We start from the raw sequence: 18,639 nt of genomic DNA, 5'->3' as shown, positions 1-18,639 counted from the left end.
ATCCGGATCATGAAAAGGAAATAACAAGAAGAATAAGATTGGGATGGAGCGCATTTGGCAAGCACTCGCAGACTATGACTAGCAGCTTACCGGTATCGCTCAAGAGGAAAGTATACAATAGTTGCATCTTGCCTGTATACTCACCTATGGGGCTGAAACGTGGAGGCTAACCAAGAGAGTTCTACTTAAGTTGAGGACAACCCAGAGGGCTATAGAACGAAAAATGGTAGGGGTAACATTAAGAGATAGAAAGCGTGCAGAGTGGGTCAGAGAAATAACTCAAGTTACCGACATTCTAGTAGAAGTTAAGAAGAAGAAATGGACATGGGCAGGACATGTAGTGCGAAGAGAGGATAACCGATGGTCGCTGAGGGTAACAAACTGGATTCCAAGGGAAGGAAAGCGTAGCAGGGGGCGGCAGAAAGTTAGGTGGGCGGATGAGATTAAGAAGTTCGCAGGGGTCAAGTGGATGCAGCTAGCACAGAACCGGGTTAAGTGGAGAAATATGGAAGAGGCCTTCGCCCTGCAGTGGGTATAATCAGGCTGATGATGATGATTATTATTATTATTATTATTATTATTATTATTATTATTATCATTATTATTATTATTATTATTATTATTATTATTATTATTATTATTATTATTATTATTATTATTATTATTATTATTATTATTATTATTATTATTATTATTATTAATTTTTAAGGTAAATAAAATGGGCATTGATAAAGTCATTTTAAAGAATTTAAAAGTCAAAAGAGATGTCTAACTATTGACAATTTTAACAAGTCCATTAGATCTTAACCGTGACTGAAGAGCAATGTTTCCTCTTTTTAATAGGTTACTGACATATGAACGAATCAGTAAGAAAAAGCTTTTATCATCAGCATACAGAACATATATAACGTCGGAAGCAAGTTTATATAACTATATCATTAATACAAGCATTAAAAAAAACCAGACCCAGAAGGCTACCCTCGGAAGCTCCACATTGTATAGCTCTTAAACTAGGCAGAATACCATCAATACAGACAGCCTGTTTACATTGACTCAGATACGATCGAAACAGAAGCTAGGAGAGCCGCGGATGCTGTACCTTTCAAGTTTATTAAGCAATATTTTATGATTGAGGAGATCAAGTGCTTTACTAAAGTCTAAAAACATACTTAGCGTTGTATTCTTACATTCAGTACCCTGAAAAATAATTTCTTTTTGCAGCAGCAGAGCAGATTCAGTGGACCGTCGTTTGCAAAAGCCGAACTGACTGTCATTAATATTAAGAGTGTTTTTTGAAGAGTTCTCAGTTTTTTTAACTATAACTAGAGCTTCTGAAGAATCGGATAGAATGGATATTGGTAAGTAGTTAGATATTTCTTTCTATCTCCTCCCTTAAAGATAATTGAAACCTTGGCAGACAGGAATGAACAGCTCAGAAATGATGAAGACACAATTCGTGATTCCTTTTCTTAAAGGAATGACCAGACAAATGAGTGCTCATCTTGTCGTTTGTTGCTATATGTGCCCCTATCCATTTTTGTGTGCTGTCATCCCTTTATGCAACACAAACATGTTCAATCTGCTACATTAATGAGCTTCATTTCCTGTCATATGGAACACAGAATTTGTTCTCAAATTGCTTCGTATCCATACATTAAAGGGGTCATGCAATGCTTAAAACGGGGTAAAGCAAATCGGTCGAGAGATAGGTACTCCCTCACAGGTCAATTCACCGCAAGAATTTTTTAGCTAGCTTCATTAACACCAGAGATATCGGCGATTAAAAATGGCGCTCCTATCGCTCCCCTCAACTCACCACTCCGAGACACCAGAAAAAAAAAACGAAGAAAACAGCTCGGGAACTCCGCCCCGCTAGCCCCGCCCACGAAGCGTCATCGGGTGACGCTCTGTTCTCAGACTTCCGGTCTTCGCGCCTGTTTTCCCCCGAGCGTCGCCCATGCATTCACGGTCTGCCTTTCCCGTCCCGTCTGCGTTTGCATATAGCTTTCAACCTTGTCTGCTGTCTTCCTCGGCCGCCGATGTCTTCAGTTTCTTGACCTCTCGGAATTGTGTGCGACAGCAGCCCGAACGACTCGGGTCGTTCGCGAGCGCATACCTGCAGGTGGGAGTCCACACATACCGGCGGCCGCCGCGGAGGGAGCATTTTCCTTCATATCCCTGTCCCATTCAGCGCAAATTAGTTGACGCGATAGCATCGACTCTGCATGGATGCTGGCAGACGATTGAGCGTGCGAGTTGCCCGTGTGCAAACATATATGTCGTCGTCGCTTTTAGTCCGGAGCTGCTTTCATTATGGTCGGCAAGAGGCATATCTTGTGCATAACGAATGGAATGTATATGCGTACGTATCACAGACGAGAGCACGGACTGATGACCGGCCGCTACAGAGTTTGGATATCGGATGACAGGTGAGCACGAATTATTCGTCCGCGAATCGTAAAATTGAGATTAACAAAAAGGACAGCGCAGTGTGTTTTTTTTTTTTGACGTCCTTTCGCACATCGTTTAGGAAGTGCCAATGCGCAACGTGCACGCGTGTTTATCTCATGTGTACGCATCGTCCGAGCCAGAATCGACGGCGCAAAACATCAGCAAACCAGCTCGGCACATTCAGTTCGGCAGCGCAGGTTGTCACTGATTTTCGCACCGACACGCGAGAATCGCGCACATGAGCATGCGAGCGGCTACGCTAGAGACGCAGCGAAGCGGATGATTCCAAAACGCCGTCCGCCGTGGCTTCGACGCAAATAAGGCCTATCCTTGGCCGACCATTTACCTGTGGCCGACGTTCGGAAAATGGTCGGCAGCCTACTTAGTCGGCTAGTAAACCACGGCAAGCGGTCGGCCCGGAGGTAGCCGCCACCCATTTCGGCAAGTAGTTCGCAGCGGGCTTTGGCCCGACTTTCCGGGCAGACTAAATGCCGCGCACGGCGCCAGTGCGGCAATGCGTCGGCCCGACTGTTGAGGCGGTACATTGAAAAAAAGTTATGAAGAGCATGACCCACACGGCCAATAATGTCCGTCGGACGTCCGGTTAGAGTCCACACGTCCGGAGCCGGAGCGGGACGACCGCCGGAAGAACGAAACACACCCGAAAACGGATCATCCGAATTGGGACATAAACCGGTAGGAACGAAACACAGCCGAAAACGGACATCCGTATTGGGGTGTCCGTAGGATTTACGAGGGATCATCTTTCTCGGATCAACATTCAATTATTTCAGAAAAATAGTCTCTCGATACAGACCTCAACCGAACCCGTGCTCATCAGTTCATGTGTGGACACTGGTGGGCACTCATTAGTGGAACGGGCTACCAAGGGAATTCCGACCTGAGCGCACTCATAACATCAATGTACCAGTGAAAAAGCAATAATCCTTACCAGTCATTGCAATTTATATCAAGTTATCAATAGTCGTGTTTTCTCGCGAAAAGCTATCCATTTAAGAAGCTGTCAGGGCAGTTCTGCGTTGTTCAGCAGTGCACTGGCCTTTTCGCACCACTCGATCGTTGGACGCGCTCACAGCGCTCTGATCCTAATTACTACATTTATGATGTCACTAACCGCAAAGAAACGTCCTCAGTTTATAAACTTCAATCGCACATGCATTGAGCCAGCGCTTCGAACGCACTATAACTATGGTATATTGAATATATTATCGACGTTTTATCCGCCATGTTTGTTTACATATCATAGATGGCTTCGACTTGTCTTGACTCAAAGTGTACAAATAATACTAATAAACTGCTGTTAATAAATTGTTTTCATACAAAATACTGCATATTATTTATTGTGACACATTAAAATTTTAACTGGAAATTTTATTTTGGCATTATGGGGTAACATGCCACATATGCGTTACTGGCGGTTCAGGCAAAGTCTCGGCTAAGCCAGCTTAAGCCTACGCCAGCCATAGCCACTAGCCGCTGAACACGAGTGGCCGTGATTTCACCGTAACTTTGCTCGTCGGCGTGCGATTCACAATCCGGTGCATCTAGCTGTGTCGTGGTAAGTAAACATCTTTTAATGCACCCATCAGTGTTTTTTAAGTGCTCTTCAATCTGTCTAGTAATTAACAGCGCAAATTTTGGTTTTGGGAGTGGTTCATTTGGTACGAGTGTTCCAACGGTCAACACGGACCGCAAAATGCTTCTGTCGGTTAAACCACTCGCTTATTCACGCTGGAATTCGGCACGCGTATAGCATACAACCGTCTGTCTTTTTTAATACCAGTTTAGATTATGTACTAGCCTGATTCGACCACAAATCATTCGAAATCCTTCTGCAGCATCGTTGCTGCGGCGACCCATAAGCAGCAAAGCCTCGTTATCTGGGTCCCCGACCGCCGATGCTGCAGGCACAGGTTTCAGCTTGATTCTAATCGTATCAGGCAAGTAAATTGCCGAAACTGATATTAAAAACGATACAGTTATGTACATATCTGACATATAACAGCCGAATAAGCGAGCGGATTAACCGATAGAAAGATGTCACGATTAGCGTTTAGCGTTACGAGTTGCAGCAGTTAAAACGCAGCTCTGGTTAAAATCGCATACGTTCCTACTGTTTGCTCCCAGAGATACTGCTTTTATCTTTTTAGATAGATAGTAGTAATCTCATCCCATAATTGTCATTCGCTGTGCAAATGTTTTGCGCGACCAATTTCGAGTTCTCATTGTGGTATTTTGAACTGCATTTTTTCTAGCTGCAGTGAGGAGCCTACACTCGGACTCACGGGGCACCTCTTAGGCTGTCGCGAAATCGTGGCCGAGGCATTCATCGGAACGGTCAGCTTAACCCGCAAGAGCACATCTGACTAAGCACGTTCTTCTTGATGTATGTACATATCGTGAAATAAAACCTTCATTTCACTTACGACTAGTTCTTTTATTAAAATTAGTGGCCTGCCACAGTTTTATAAACAAATGCATGAAAAAAACCACGCGGATTTGCTAGGTATGCATGCTACTGTGAAGCGTCCAAGAATAGTCCGTTCGTCCGCGCTCGGACGTCCGCTGGATTAACTGTACAAGTTCTGCGGTCTTGCATCGGATGGTCCGTAGGACGTCCGAGAGGTGACTTCGGGACAAAAACCGGACGCCCGACGGAGGTCCGAACGTCCGAAGCGGGCGTACCGACGGTCGTCCGTCGGACATCAAATGCCGTGTGGGGACTGCTACTTTTTTTTTAATTTGCCTGTTACTTGGCTTTGGTTTTTCGCGATGTTATGTAATTTGCGCTTAGTATGGAACACAATGATACATGCTATTTAGTGTGAATGTTTTGTTACATTAATTAATGCTATTGTTTGTTTAACTTGTCGCTCACATTTTTAGTGAACCCTATAGCTGTTAGTAAAATCATTTACCGAGTTCTGATAAACAGCAAGCCACAAGGTGACCGCGATTTCATGTGTAGATCTGTTACGTAGCGCAGCAGTAGGTGATGTAACATCAGTTATATTTTGGCGCACAAGCTCCCGTACACCCCATTTAGCCGGTATCACTCACTGAAATTCGTCCGCTATATGGCAGGGCACTTGAGTATAGACGCAACTTCGCATTGTAAGGGAGGAAAAGGCTATTGTGTAAAATAAAAGAAGCGGACAGAAAAGAAAAAGCACACGGGGGCAGACATTATGCGTAGGGCACTGGCAAGCCTTCCGTGGCGAACGCTCCGGCAGGCAAGCAAAGAGACAAATTCTAAAAACACGACTTCGAAGCTGGAAAAGAAATGCGTACACGGAGGGAGACCCGGACGAAACAAACCGACCACGCGCTCGGACGTTTTGAAGGAAGGGCGGAAAAGAGGGGGGAAATGGTGGGAAGGGCGGGGCGCATGGAGGAAGGAAGAACATAGGAGAGGCCCTTACCCTTACTATTCCCAATGCATTGGAGAAAGTGTGGCGGAAGTGACGTCAAAAATTTAGTGTTAGCTAAGTCGGGCCATTAGCAACGGCGACGCGTTGCAATGAAAACTCGGGCCACTAGCAACAGCGTTGCTAAGGGCCCGAGCGAAACGGGCGGCATCGGCTGCTTCTCAGTCGGTAGCGGTGGCCGTGACTGAATCTGAAATGGTGGGTTTTGGCTTCGTGTGTGGAAGCCGTACACGTCTCATGATATTACGCACTCATTTGTTATGTAATACATTTCATTTCATCGCCGAGTCGCAGCTTTTTCTCGTCAAAGAAAATTTTATGGCGCGCCGCGATGGCTAGTGTCAATCGCTTGCACGTCGGCGTGCTTCACCGACTCTTGCTTCGATCAGTTCCTTACTGCAGCTACCCAGGTCTGTGCAAAAAAACACGGACAGGAAGCGGTTTTCAGCATCGCCGCCGCGCTTCGTGTCGAAAGTATGACCGTAGAGCATCGTACACCGATGGCGCGTGCGATATCGTATTTCTAGGCGCCGATGCATATATTTCTATTCATGGGGAATGGTCGCCACTGAACAGCAAGCTTTAAAGCTATGTTGCTCACTTTCTCGGAAGATTCAATGATTAGCGCCCGCAGAACTGTGGCCGCTGATGGCTCCGCTATATGAATTCCGATTTGTACCCAAAGACCCGAATTGTTTATGCTCCGAGTGTACTGCATGCATGTTTACATATACGGATTATCAACACTAAGCGAACAACATATTCAAGTGAGCGGTCAACCACAAGGGAACATATTCCAGCTATAGCGCTAGTGTGCACACGCATTATACTGGTGAAAGAGAATTTGTAATGAAAAAACAAGAAAACTAGTAGGTTTATTGTTTTGGTTTCATAGACAAGCACTACCAATGCATGCACGTAAAGGTTAAAACTGTCTGCCCGAGAAACCAATGAAAAGAATAATGTGCGCCTATGCAAATTAGAATTAGCTCACTAAGCTGCTATAGTGGTAAAATTTTTCATCCATAAGAGTTTTTTTAGAGCAAAGTTTGAGAATAGTTTCACTCGGTAATTTAAGCTTGGGCTCATTGCCTACGAGTCTATTGTTTGGGGCAAACATGAAACCAATTCTGTGCACATGCACTTTTAGCAGTATGCTTTACTTTTCTCAGCCATGTTATACATAGCGTTTGTAATATTGTTTTATATACTGCAGTTAAGTGGCTCTTGCACCAGTCATACATGCAAGGTGACCTACCTTTTATCTCCTTATGCAAACATATATTTTCTCCTAAAGGGAAGGTCTTCATAAACAAAATTATGTGTATGACCTGGTTTTGCATTCTCTATAGAGAAGCCTTGTATAAATTTTGCCCTGTTATAGGGACGCTATAACAATGAAAATATACAGTGGAATACCATGCTTCATAACCAAAACATTTATTCGGGGTCGCTCGACCACTGCATTCAACGAGTGAACAGACATATGGAGTATTATGCACACTTAGACAATTGCTGCATGTGTTGAATGACATACAGTACAGAACACAGTATTTATTAGTATTTTTTATACAGTAGCAAATACTTACATGGTATATTTACAGAGGACATTTAGACAACTGTAATGAAAAAGGGTATAAGTAGGTCTGCATAATTTATGTATACACAGAAAAGCTTTCTAACATCTAGAATTAATGTACGTCCGACTAGTTTGCTGTAACATGAAAACCATTGTTAAGCATATGGCATAGCTAGTTCACAGGTGAGCACAGTTACAAAATATGCAAATCTGCAAGACATGCTGTTGAAACAATGACATACGTGTGTTCTGTTATAATTAACATATTCATAGTCTCCACAAAACTGTTTACATATGCACAGTCTGTGGTTGCAGGGTAGCTTGCAGGCACTGTAACAACGTTTTAGTTGCATTGAACTGTAAAGCAGTTCACAATTTCAATGCTCGCCAAAGACTTTTGAAGGTTGATGTTCTCTGAACCACTTTCCAGAAGCTTTGCATAGTCATCTGGTACCTCGAGGACAGGTTGAATAAAGCTTGACGTTCATGCACTGGAGCTTGATGCTCATTCACTGGCTACAGAGGCTATGCTGTGCATGTCCTCCATTACACTGAGAGCAATTCTGTTGCTATAAAATGCAAAAACAACAATGTGTCGTATGATGCCAGTGCACGTTAAAAACATAGATCAGGACGTTCTCAAACTGGGAGATGGGAGATTCTTCATGTGCCTGCTCTATTTCATGATAATCATGTTGCAGTTGTCTTTGGCGGACTCTTTTCCATACACAGCCAGTCGGTACGAACTGAATTTGGTCATTTGTTAAAATATATACACTCGCGCGCTCTTCTCTACATCGATGCGAGGCAATAGGGGATGGAAGTGAAAGCACCTGGAATCAAGACCTTTTAAGAATTGTAGTGGTTTTTCAAAGCTACAAAAAATTTAAAATCCATCACCATGGATGAAATATATGTAAAAGCCTTACATTCTGGCTTCTCTTAGAGCTGCAGTGTAGTTTAAGGGTAGTAAACTTCACACTGGCATAAGTTTACTTATGTGTTGCTTGTAGCTACATATTTCCTTTCATTTTTATTTCACATAATATTAATTGCACCCCACTAACTGAAAAAAAGGGTAGTGTTTAAACAACTTTTAATACAATTTTCTGCTCTTCTAACAGAGAACCTATTTGTGGTTAGTGTTACCTTGGAGATTTGTAATAGTACAAGTTCAGACTGCTGTCATGACACCAGGAGGAGGAGGAAGATGAGGAGGAAAGGCAGGGAGGTTAACCCGTAAAATAAACCGGTTTGCTACCCTGCACTGGGGGAAAGGGGTGAGTGGATATAAAAGTTGTGAGAGAGGGATGGGCGAAGTTAGTGCAGTCACATCACAGACATGTCACATCATATCACGTCATAGGTTTCTGAAATCAAGGTACCTCTTTTCTTAATACTCGAAAAATGATCTTGTGGCCAGCACAAGCTATGACTACTGTACACAATACATAGCCCAAGTTCCAGAAAGGGAAAATAATGAACTTCTACGGCTGCAACTTACTAAGGATTCAGAAAAGAAAAAATACTTGATATGCAAGTGTCACTGAGCATCGAACTAAGCGAGCTTCATCTAAATCTGTTTATGGATTTCAGAAAACAAACAGTGCCTATTTACGTACTACTGCCCCTTAAACTGAGTAAGCTTCCTGTACACTTGTCGCACATGAGTATCCTGGAAGCCTTCTGTGACCATTTTGCCTGCATGAAAGAGCCTCATATTCAAGAAGCACTCTGTGATGCTTTGCACAAGTAAAATGTAGTGATTTTCAAGTGGAGCAGTGTCAAACATGTGCTCATGAAGCTCTGGAAAAAGCTCTCTTTGCTGAAAGGAGTCTAAAACCTCATGCACAAGATCCCTCAGCAAGTTTTTCGATGTTATGCACTTAGTATGTAGTGCCCACCGCACAAGTGACTCACTTTTTTTGCAAATTTCAATTACGCTTTGTGATGGGTAGCGTAGTCCTCCCCTGCTTTTCCTCCGGATGAATGAGTAGCTATGTGCATCAGGCTGAGTTGTGAAAAGTGCTGCCGTGCAACGTTCACACAGCAGCTTTGCATGTAGTCGTGGTCACTGGCTACTTGTTAGTGTTGCGCAGCTGTGTCATTGTCCAAAATCAGTCTTCTTTCTGTCGATGCATTTAACCTTTCACTTGCTGAAGCACTGGGCACACTGCTGCACGATAAGATTGCGACTGCCTCCAGCGGTAAACAGTTCCCAGTGGCAGCATCACCCAATTCATTTTGATAATTACTTTTTTGAATGCAGCGCGAAACTTCTGTGTAGTTGGGTTGTCGTTGTGACCCCCATATGACCTAATGAGGCCAAAAAAAAGTTCCGGATGGTCTTGACAAATTTTGTGGGCTGGAAGGTATTTCAAAACTTTCTTTTCCCCAACAGTGAAATTGTAAACAGCAGTTAGGCTTTTCATGCACGTAATGAAACCAATAAATCCTGTTTTCCGAGCTGTCTCTACCAGTCTTCGACCATTTATGGATTCTTTCAGAGATGAAAGGTACATGGTTGAAGTTTTAAACATGGCCTCAATGCTGTTCAGATTTCTCTCATTTAATGGTTTTTTGAACCCATTTTGGTGCATGCTCCTTGAATTTAGTGCGTCAAATGTGTTGTTTATACACATTAAAAATTTCTCGGTAGGTTCAGAGTCGGCAAACCCTTCTACCCAGGTAACGCAAAACATTGCCTAAACGTTGCCTGTATGTATGAACTTCCACACAACGTAATGCGACAAAATCTCACATTGCTGCGACGTTGCAAGACATACGTTGCCCTGACGTTTAGAGTTTACGTCATCATAACGTTTATAGGCATACACAGCACTGACGTTGGGTGTACACATCTCACCAACGTTTTGATAACATTGCTATTGCAACATTTATAAACAGGCCGAGTTAGATATTACTGGCGAAACTAATAAAGCTGCAAAAGTGAAATGCGAAATTCCTGGTTGGACAAGAATATATGCTCAAGTGATAAATGGCAGCTTTATAACATGGAAACAATTTTAGATAGTAATTATTTTCCAACAAATCATCAGATCACAATGGTCAAAAATATCACAAACTATACTTTTATTAATTTACAATACTGTTGAGAGCCCAACAGACAGTGAAAATTATATCATGGACATGAGTGCAAACAAACACCGTGTTGTGGGAATGGTTTTGTCATTGTCAGAGAGTACCAAGCAAAGGTATGGTTTTTACAATGGGAGCGCACAAAAAATAGCATCTGCATTTTTCTTGACCGGTAAGCACACACATTTTGTACCAATTTCATTGATGCTCCACGTACTCAGACCCCGTGAAAGTCCTCGGGCTCTGTAAACACCTATGTCAACAGACCACAGCGTTGCATCATGAAAGTAACATCGGCATAGTGCTGCCCGAAAATAAGGACGTCACCTTCAGCTGCTATAAAATTTCTTATTAGGACAAAATTTCCACCCGTTATCCTCACACAGCTGTTTTTTGGCTTTGTAGAAAACACTTTTTCCCAATCGTAGTCTTACTGAATCGCTGCCCCCGGAATGTTTCAGGGACTAGTCCATTCATGTGAATATTGGACAGCTTGATGCCATCACTTCTAGGAGTCACTGGTTGCTTGAACTGCTTTAGTTCAGCTGCTCGCATAAAAATTTGTTCCGTAAGAAGGGCATGGCCTCTGGCCAGTCGCTTCAGCTTTCCTAGAAAAGCTTCAAAAGGAAAGGCTGAAAATATGGCAATGTGGCAAAACCGTCGCACATCATCTTCCAGATGCGAGAGGCTATGTATGCTAACATTTTAGATGCCACTGCCATAAAGCTTACCTGCCTCTGTAACGAAGCTAAGTAGCAGCTGCTCAGCATATTCACACAGGTATACAAAGATCGGGTGAGGCCAGTATTGTGATGGTAGAACTTAGCTTCAAAAAGTGCGTGTAAAATGGATGAGCAACGTGTTGCTTCAGAACAATGGGGCCAAAGTAAACAAGGAAATTTCTATACTCGGATGCCTTCCAAAATTCTAGAACACTCAGGGTCCTTGGAATGCGCTAAAGCTCCTGTGGAGTGTTGACAGCCAAAGTAACTAAGTTCTCAGAAATGGCCCTACGTGCACTCAAAGGCAGCATTGACACTGATGGGGCAGTTGATGTCCAATACTGCACTAGAAGTCTTTTCATAACTCTTAAGCAAACCAAACGCATATAGTCTAGTGGGAACCAGTCTGATGCCCAGCTTGAGCAATGGTGATGTGCAATTGTGATGATCAGGCTGTGTCATGTTGAAGTTTTCACCTGTACGCGGAGGGGCCAACACATCAGGAGATATACCTTTCCTATGCTCTACAGAGTACATGCCTTTTTGCATGTACTTTTCACTTGCATAGTATGCTGCATGTCTCTTGGTACATTTAAGGAATGCCTGCGCAGGCATGTCGCAAACAAATGCATGAACAATCACTAGGGAACACAGCTTCACCATGGTGCAGTCCAAGCTCTAAAAGTGAACACTCTCGGGTTTTGAGTCCCCCATGTAGAGGGCTGCAAGGAAAGGTTCATTTCGCGAGCTTTCTTCGGCCCGCACAACCACAGGCCAGAACTGTTTCGACGAACTCCTAGATAAGGGCACACCATCGACGTTCATCGTCAGGGAAATCACTGAAGCGCTCACTGATATGGCTCCACTTTCTAGTTGCTGAATGAGGTTTCCAGTGACGCCAAAAAAGCAGTAAGTGCCACTTCCCATGCTGGTGACTACTGGCATGAGGCGTCCGCAGCAGTGTTCTGGCATCAGAAGGGAGGTCTGGGTGGTGCGGCTGCAGAATTTTCAGAAGCTTAGTGATGTGGGCGGCAAAAATGTTATCTACAGCCCATGAACGAAGTGGGTCGTGCAAAGCCGGAGCTAAATCCACCTCACTCTCGCTTGACGAAAAATCGCGGAGCTCACTGCTGCATGAATACTGCTGTAGAATTTGTTCTTGAGACTCGGCAACTTCGCCAGTTGGCGGTGGATCAACGGGGCACAATGGAGAAACCAATTCTTCATCGTCATTGCTATGATAACTGGACTCACTGCTGTGAAACACCACCCTCTCAAAATGTTCCTCGGCAGTAGCTAAGTTTCAGCTTCTAAGGGACTGCTGTACAGTAGGGCTATCAGATTGGCAAAGTGCTGCTATTTTGGTTGCCCTGCGTCAGAATTTCTGTCTTCTTCCAACATCAATGATACACCACTATGTCCTCTCCATCGCCGATAGACACAGCTTTACTCGCAAACACGAGCGGTACGCATCATGGTGCACTGAAGGTCATCGACGAATGAGCAGTATGATCACTTGCTTCAGCTACGCACAAGTATCGGGGTTATAACAGCGCAAAGCTGATACAACATGATAAGGCGTGTTCAGGAGAAAAAGCCACTTTTCCGCGCTGCTACACAAGCATGAGATGTGAACACACACTGGCTGGGCTTGAGCTTGGCTCGACTACACCTCGTTTGTGTGCCATACATTGCTTGTCTTGGCCAACGAAAGCGTTTACGTAATAAATAACCATAACTAAACAATTTTTTGCAAATAAAAAAACTTTCACGCAGTAAATTACTAAGCTTGAACATTAGCATAAATTAACAAATATTTATTTCATATTATTTTGCTGCGTTCAGGCAGTTCAGGCTTGGTTCAGGCGGCACCACATTCAATATGGCGGGACAAAAGAAACACGACGGCATGGCTCTTGTGGGGCTTTATGGAGCTTTTTCGCACGTTATGCCTTGTCTTGCCACTTGCCTGTGCTCGTGTGCATTTTGACTTTGAGTGCCTTCGTGCAGACTTCGCAGCCGCATTTCACGTGCGAACTCAATCTTCCGACTGCATGCACTGTTCATCGCTCACAGGTGAGTTGCTATTGCTTTGGTGACCTCCCTTTTAGCTTGTAGGCATATCTCAGACTGCCGCATCTGGAACCACATTGGATGCGCCACGCGTTTTCTGTTTATTCCTTGCTGCTTTGTTAATCATGAATTTCTTTGTCATTAACGACTGGCCATACATTTTCACAGCAGAACAGTGCTGCGCTGCCCCGCATCACAGATGTTCAGCAGAGCTGCTTGTGTTCTGATCAGGAGACAAATGCTGAAATTATTTTGCCTCTTTGGCGGTGTGGTCACCGTGACAGTGTCACGCTAACGCCTAAGTTGTCACGCCCGTGGCAAGAGCCGCATCATTAGGTCTGTGTGACCGATTAGTGTCATTAATCGTTTGCTCGAAGTGTGACTGAAAATTCATCTAGTTTGATAGCCCACAGGCCGCCGGTTGGGGCCACCAGCCAGCCATCTCGCTAACTAACTTGCTCAGTGTATGTATGCGCCCTTTGTCATTCCGGTTTAGCATTTTGGCGCTTTGTGTGTGTGTGTGTGTGTGTGTGTGTGTGTGTGTGTGTGTCATCTGCGTGGACTGAACATAGTTGGAAGTTAAGTATGCTGAAATTCTTCGCCACGACTGTGTTGCGCTGTTTTTACTTTAGAGATCAGCAGTAAACTTCTTGTTGAAAATTTCTTGCACATGCCGAGTAGGAGATACTGTTTGCAGCGATTTAATTTCCTGAAACGCCAGCAATAAGTGTGCAAAGAAAACTAGTTTCAATGGCATGCATCTCGCTCAGCTGCTGGCAAAATACACACTGACCATAAATTGACCCTCATTGATTGGAAACTTGAGCAGTGAAGTGCAACTCATTAGAGTCTCTTCAACAGAGGCACTTAGAAAATAATGCCTTTGACTTGGCACTAGTGCTTGTTATGCTAACTGCGCTGTATTCTTGCAGGATGTTCTACATCGTCGAATTCAGCAGTGCGGACGGAGTTGCTGCCGTCCCCAAAATTCTGGGTGTGGAATGGGGAAGCATTATGGCTGCCATACCGAACCCCGTCTCGTTGCCCAAGCGCTATAAAAGACTGCGAGGAGCCTGGAAAAGAATGGATTGCACACAAATGCCGAATCTTAGGCGAGACTAGTACGTCATTTTTTTTTTTTGTCACAAGATAGTATTGTGATTATAGGGTACTGTTGGAGCTTTAGGTTCTTGGTTGTGGCAGTGTATAAAGGCAACGATGCACATAAGTTAAGCACTGCCAGAGGGGAGAACTTTTGAGCCAAAATGGTGAAATAATCACACATCATCTTAATTCAATGACTCTTATCAGTAATCGTGTTTGTTGCTCATTGGCTCAAGGTTCCTGTTATAGTGATATTGTTATGCTCTTATTTCAGTAATATTGTTGCTAAGCAGTTGTGAACGTTGCCTTTTCACGGGTCTGCTTACTATTTTAATTCAGTTTCCCTTTAGCCGTGTCATTCAATCTTTCTACACTGAACTCTTTGCTTGCAGCAACATATGCTGACGCAAAAAGAAGAGAGAAGAAAGCTGAAGAGGTGTCAGATTTGACAGCTGATGAGGAACGGCTGACAAAAAGGCCGAGAAAGCCCACCAAGAAGACGTTGTATGGAAGTACGAGTCCAGTTTTGCTGCTAAAATGTTTTTGCCTGATATGTTTACACTTTCTATATTAATCATGCATATTCCATTTGCTTTGCTGCTATATTTGTGAATGTTACTTTAGCAAGCCACTATTGAAATAACTGAATTGAAACATTTTTAACTGCAGTGTCGGATGAAGACGGCAGCAACGTCCCAACAAAAAAAAAAGGAAACAGAAGGCTCTTTTTGTTTGTGAGGAAAGTGAAAGCGATGAAAGCTGCGATAATCATCGCCTACCATCTACAGTTCCTACACAACAAGCCAAGCAACTACCATTCGTTGGCCGTCCTCCACCGAGACCAGCACAAGCAGAAAGCGGCATCCAAGGTAAAAACTTGCCTTGTGCCTGTAGTGGGTGTTGTAAGCAACATTTTACTGTGCAGTGCATGTTATAGCTCTATATTTGTGGTTTTATTCTGGCACAAATATATATTTGGCTAGTTTTTAAATTCTGGCCAGCAGTCCATTTTTGCTGCTGCGTTCTAATGTATTTTCTAATTTTTTTTCTTTTGCTCATTTAAGGGCTTCTGAAGAACCTTGTGCAAAAGGTGTGGATTCGTTGAGTCGTATAATAGATTGAGATGCACAATTCAATGTATTCATAAGCGTGTTCACAGTTCATAACAGATGTAATGGGTTTTGTTAATTTGTAGTAAATATCAGTGTGTGTCTAGGTTTACTGCCCTAAGTCTGTGATATTGTTTTGTTTGCGCAGTGGCCCTCCGGCAGTCTTGCCTGTTGGGCAAGGAAGTGGACATGAGACATGACATTGGCGACCATTTTCGCTACGCACCAGCACGCTGCAAAAAAACGGTAGGTCTGTTATGCTGTGTACGGAAGCTGGACTATCATTTAGTCTACTTGTGCATCAAGCTGTGCAAAAACTGGACTTGTCACAGTCACTTAGCTTACCAGCATATCATATGGAACAGCATAGGCAAAACCTATGGGACATAAAAGTAAACTTCTGGGATATAGTGTAAGGCCATCAATGTTGCATCAGCTGTAATTTTGATGGTTTTAAAAGCGGAAATTCAGTGGGTGTCCTGGTGTTCTTTATTTTTGTACTATCTGTCCAATAAATATTGGCACGCTCCACACACAAGTAATTCTGGTCCTGCAAATTTAGTTTTAGATGTCTGATTACTTTGTAAGTGCTGTCTTGAATTTTGGCTGAATAATAATCTTTTTTGTGTTTTTGTTCTTTTAATTTAGTGGCCTAATTCATGGAATGGATGACCTGGCAGCTATGTGATTGCTCGTTTCTTCATGGAATTGCTGACTCAACAGATGTACAATCATGCCAAATAAATTGTGTAAATGATCTCACATGTGCACCTGACGTAATTTTTGCACTGGCTGTGTCATTCAAGTGACCGGTCAGCAGACCACGATTACTGCGTAACTGCCTTTTGGTGTGTGCCTTGTCGACATATAAGCATACATTAGTCACTTCAGGAAGGCAGAATGCACTCATGCACGATTCATCAGCTATGGCTGCACCTTGTCTAGTAGGAACAGATGGTGCGGGTTATGTAGCTTTTGCCTAGAAGCTCCTTGAGGAAGGTACCGCATGCATTGTTTAGAATACATTAAGGCAATGTACAGGCAACGTTTCTTTCGTCATTTTTTGTTGGTATAACGTTGAAATAACATAACGTCAACGTTTTCAGAACGTTGTAGAAACATTAGTGCATAACGTTATCTGGTGATCAAAAATAGTGACATTAGCAACAATCAGGCAACGTTGCTCTCTGACATTTGTGGCCATTCAGATAACGTTCCAGTGACATTTTGCGTTACCTGGGTAGTTTCAGCTCTCGGCATTCAGCCAGTGCTGTTGCAACAGAAATGCTCATTACTTGTGCTGCCAGTCTAACTTTCATTGGCTGTCTGTGCCATTCAATATGGGCTCTGCACAATTTGTTTGCCAAGTGAATCCCTTCTTTTTGCTGCAAATTGTGCAACCGTTCAACATGCTGCCATGCTACTGTTCTCCCATTATTGTCAATGAAAGTTTTTTTATGTGCTAAAGCATTGCGCACAAGTTTTAGCATGTGGCAAGGGTCGAGGAATGCAGCCACAGGTTCCTGGGTGGCAGGATGAGGGAATGTTGTTAAGAACAACATAAAAAACATAGTAATCCACATCCCTGAAGCTGCACCCAAGCTCTTGCGGCATGGCCAAATTAGCTGGAGCACCATCACATGTAAGTGATACAATCATTGCCCCGGCATCATGAGCAAGCAACAGGCTTTGTGTGACTAAATTTGCGCGCTGCTCTCCAACGAGACCATCGACAAAAAAGTATCCTAAGGGCAGTTTCCATCGTCCATTGATGGCCACTGCCATGAGAACAAAAGCTGATTTTGCCTGAGGCAGGCAATCACTATCTACTCCTGTGCCGATGTCAGCAAACCCTTCAAAATGACCCCTATTTTACTGGACCTGCTGCCTGATTGCCATCTCATCGACCATCAAACTGCACACAGTTTGGTGGCCTTGGCTCTTCATGTCATCGCATTTCATTTTTAGCGCTTTAAATGCCTCGGTGGAAAACCCAGCATTACCGTCTACTGTTTGATACCACTTCCTTAGTGTTCTAGGGTGAGGCAAGCAGGTGTCGAAGACTTGACGTACATAATTATATGCTCGTGGCGAATAGAAATTTAGAGTAAGGGCAAATGCCCTGAGCTCAGGTGAGAACTGCCTAGGTACGTCTTTTCCAGATCGCTTTGATAACTGCCTTTTAAGGAGATGCTGATTGGCAGCACCAAGAGTGTCGAGCATGGCCACTTGCTCCTTTAGTAGGATGTTCTGCCGCATTAGTGTTTGCAGAACTGCCTTCAGCTCGGCATTCTGCTTCTGCAGTCTTCTTCTGCACTGCTGCAGCCTCTTGATCTTTTTTTAGACCTTGCATGGTCTTCAGCAAACTTCTTGGCGCGTGCTTTAAAGAAGGCTTTTTCTGGAGTGTCAGCCTATAAAGTGGAACTGAAATTTAGCCTCCTTTGACAACTGTAGGCTGCTAGAGTGCAGTCACATGTACTTTCATCAGTAACGATATGCAAATTTGGACTGTGGCTTACGTAAAATCAAAATTTTCTGGACTCACTGGCTCTTCTGTTTCTTGCACCATAGTTCCAAACCAGGAGATCTTACAGCAGCTACCTCAGCTTGATGTGGAGGACACTCACAAACTCAAAAATTCATTGATTTATTGATCAAAAAGCAGCATACATATATGTTAGATGTGTTAGCCAGAACCATGGGTGCAAAATCAAGCTAGAAACAGTCACTCACAATCCCTTATTACGCAGTGTCATTGGATTATAAGTAATAAGCACATGCCAGAAATAGACCATTCACACACACACACACACACACACACACACACACACACATGCAGTCTTTGCTGTTGAATAGTGTTTCTAGATTAACTTTCTCTTCTTAGGTAACTCTCTCTTTCTAAGTGTTTTCTGTCTAGCTAACTTACCACTACTAGCTTTCTCTTTCTTGGTGTCGTAACAGAGCTTGGGGTTCGAAAGAGTTGTGGAGGCACCTTTACTTGCGCAAATTGTTGTTAGCAGAATATTTTACGATATTGTGAGGAGAACAATGCT

At 43.5% G+C, this 18,639-nt stretch overlaps 1 protein-coding gene and 1 long non-coding RNA gene across 3 annotated transcripts; both read left to right on the top strand.

The window, feature by feature from the left end:
• Positions 1 to 3,913: 3,913 nt before the first annotated feature.
• Positions 3,914 to 4,897, top strand: LOC146201451 (uncharacterized). The gene is made up of 2 exons (XR_014705359.1): positions 3,914 to 4,030; positions 4,728 to 4,897. It is a non-coding gene; the product is annotated as an uncharacterized LOC146201451 (long non-coding RNA).
• An 8,257-nt stretch (positions 4,898 to 13,154) lies between these two features.
• Positions 13,155 to 16,371, top strand: LOC146201450 (uncharacterized). 2 transcript variants are annotated; one of them, XM_084595854.1, is made up of 6 exons: positions 13,155 to 13,376; positions 14,306 to 14,494; positions 14,870 to 14,989; positions 15,147 to 15,346; positions 15,735 to 15,832; positions 16,235 to 16,371. In XM_084595854.1, the coding sequence occupies exons 1-5, from the start codon at positions 13,229 to 13,231 to the stop codon at positions 15,777 to 15,779; spliced, it is 702 nt and encodes a 233-aa protein (XP_084451980.1). In that variant the 5' UTR covers positions 13,155 to 13,228; the 3' UTR covers positions 15,780 to 15,832; positions 16,235 to 16,371. The 2 variants fall into 2 exon arrangements, with proteins under 2 accessions (XP_084451980.1, XP_084451982.1); XM_084595856.1 differs by lacking the exon at positions 14,870 to 14,989.
• Positions 16,372 to 18,639: the final 2,268 nt, after the last annotated feature.

This window comes from Amblyomma maculatum, chromosome 2, assembly GCF_055883805.1.
Source record: "Amblyomma maculatum isolate TAMU_Amacu chromosome 2, ASM5588380v1, whole genome shotgun sequence".
Classification (NCBI taxonomy): Eukaryota; Metazoa; Arthropoda; class Arachnida; order Ixodida; family Ixodidae; genus Amblyomma; species Amblyomma maculatum.
This window is presented reverse-complemented; position numbering and strand designations above follow the sequence as displayed.

Bases quoted from the DNA above. Each gene is read 5' to 3' on its own strand.
- LOC146201450 (XM_084595854.1), top strand. From the start codon at position 13,229: ATGGAGCTTTTTCGCACGTTATGCCTTGTCTTGCCACTTGCCTGTGCT. The intron at 13,377-14,305 runs GTGAGTTGCTAT...GTATTCTTGCAG, and splicing joins GCACTGTTCATCGCTCACAG to GATGTTCTACATCGTCGAAT. The intron at 15,347-15,734 runs GTAAAAACTTGC...TTGTTTGCGCAG, and splicing joins AGCAGAAAGCGGCATCCAAG to TGGCCCTCCGGCAGTCTTGC.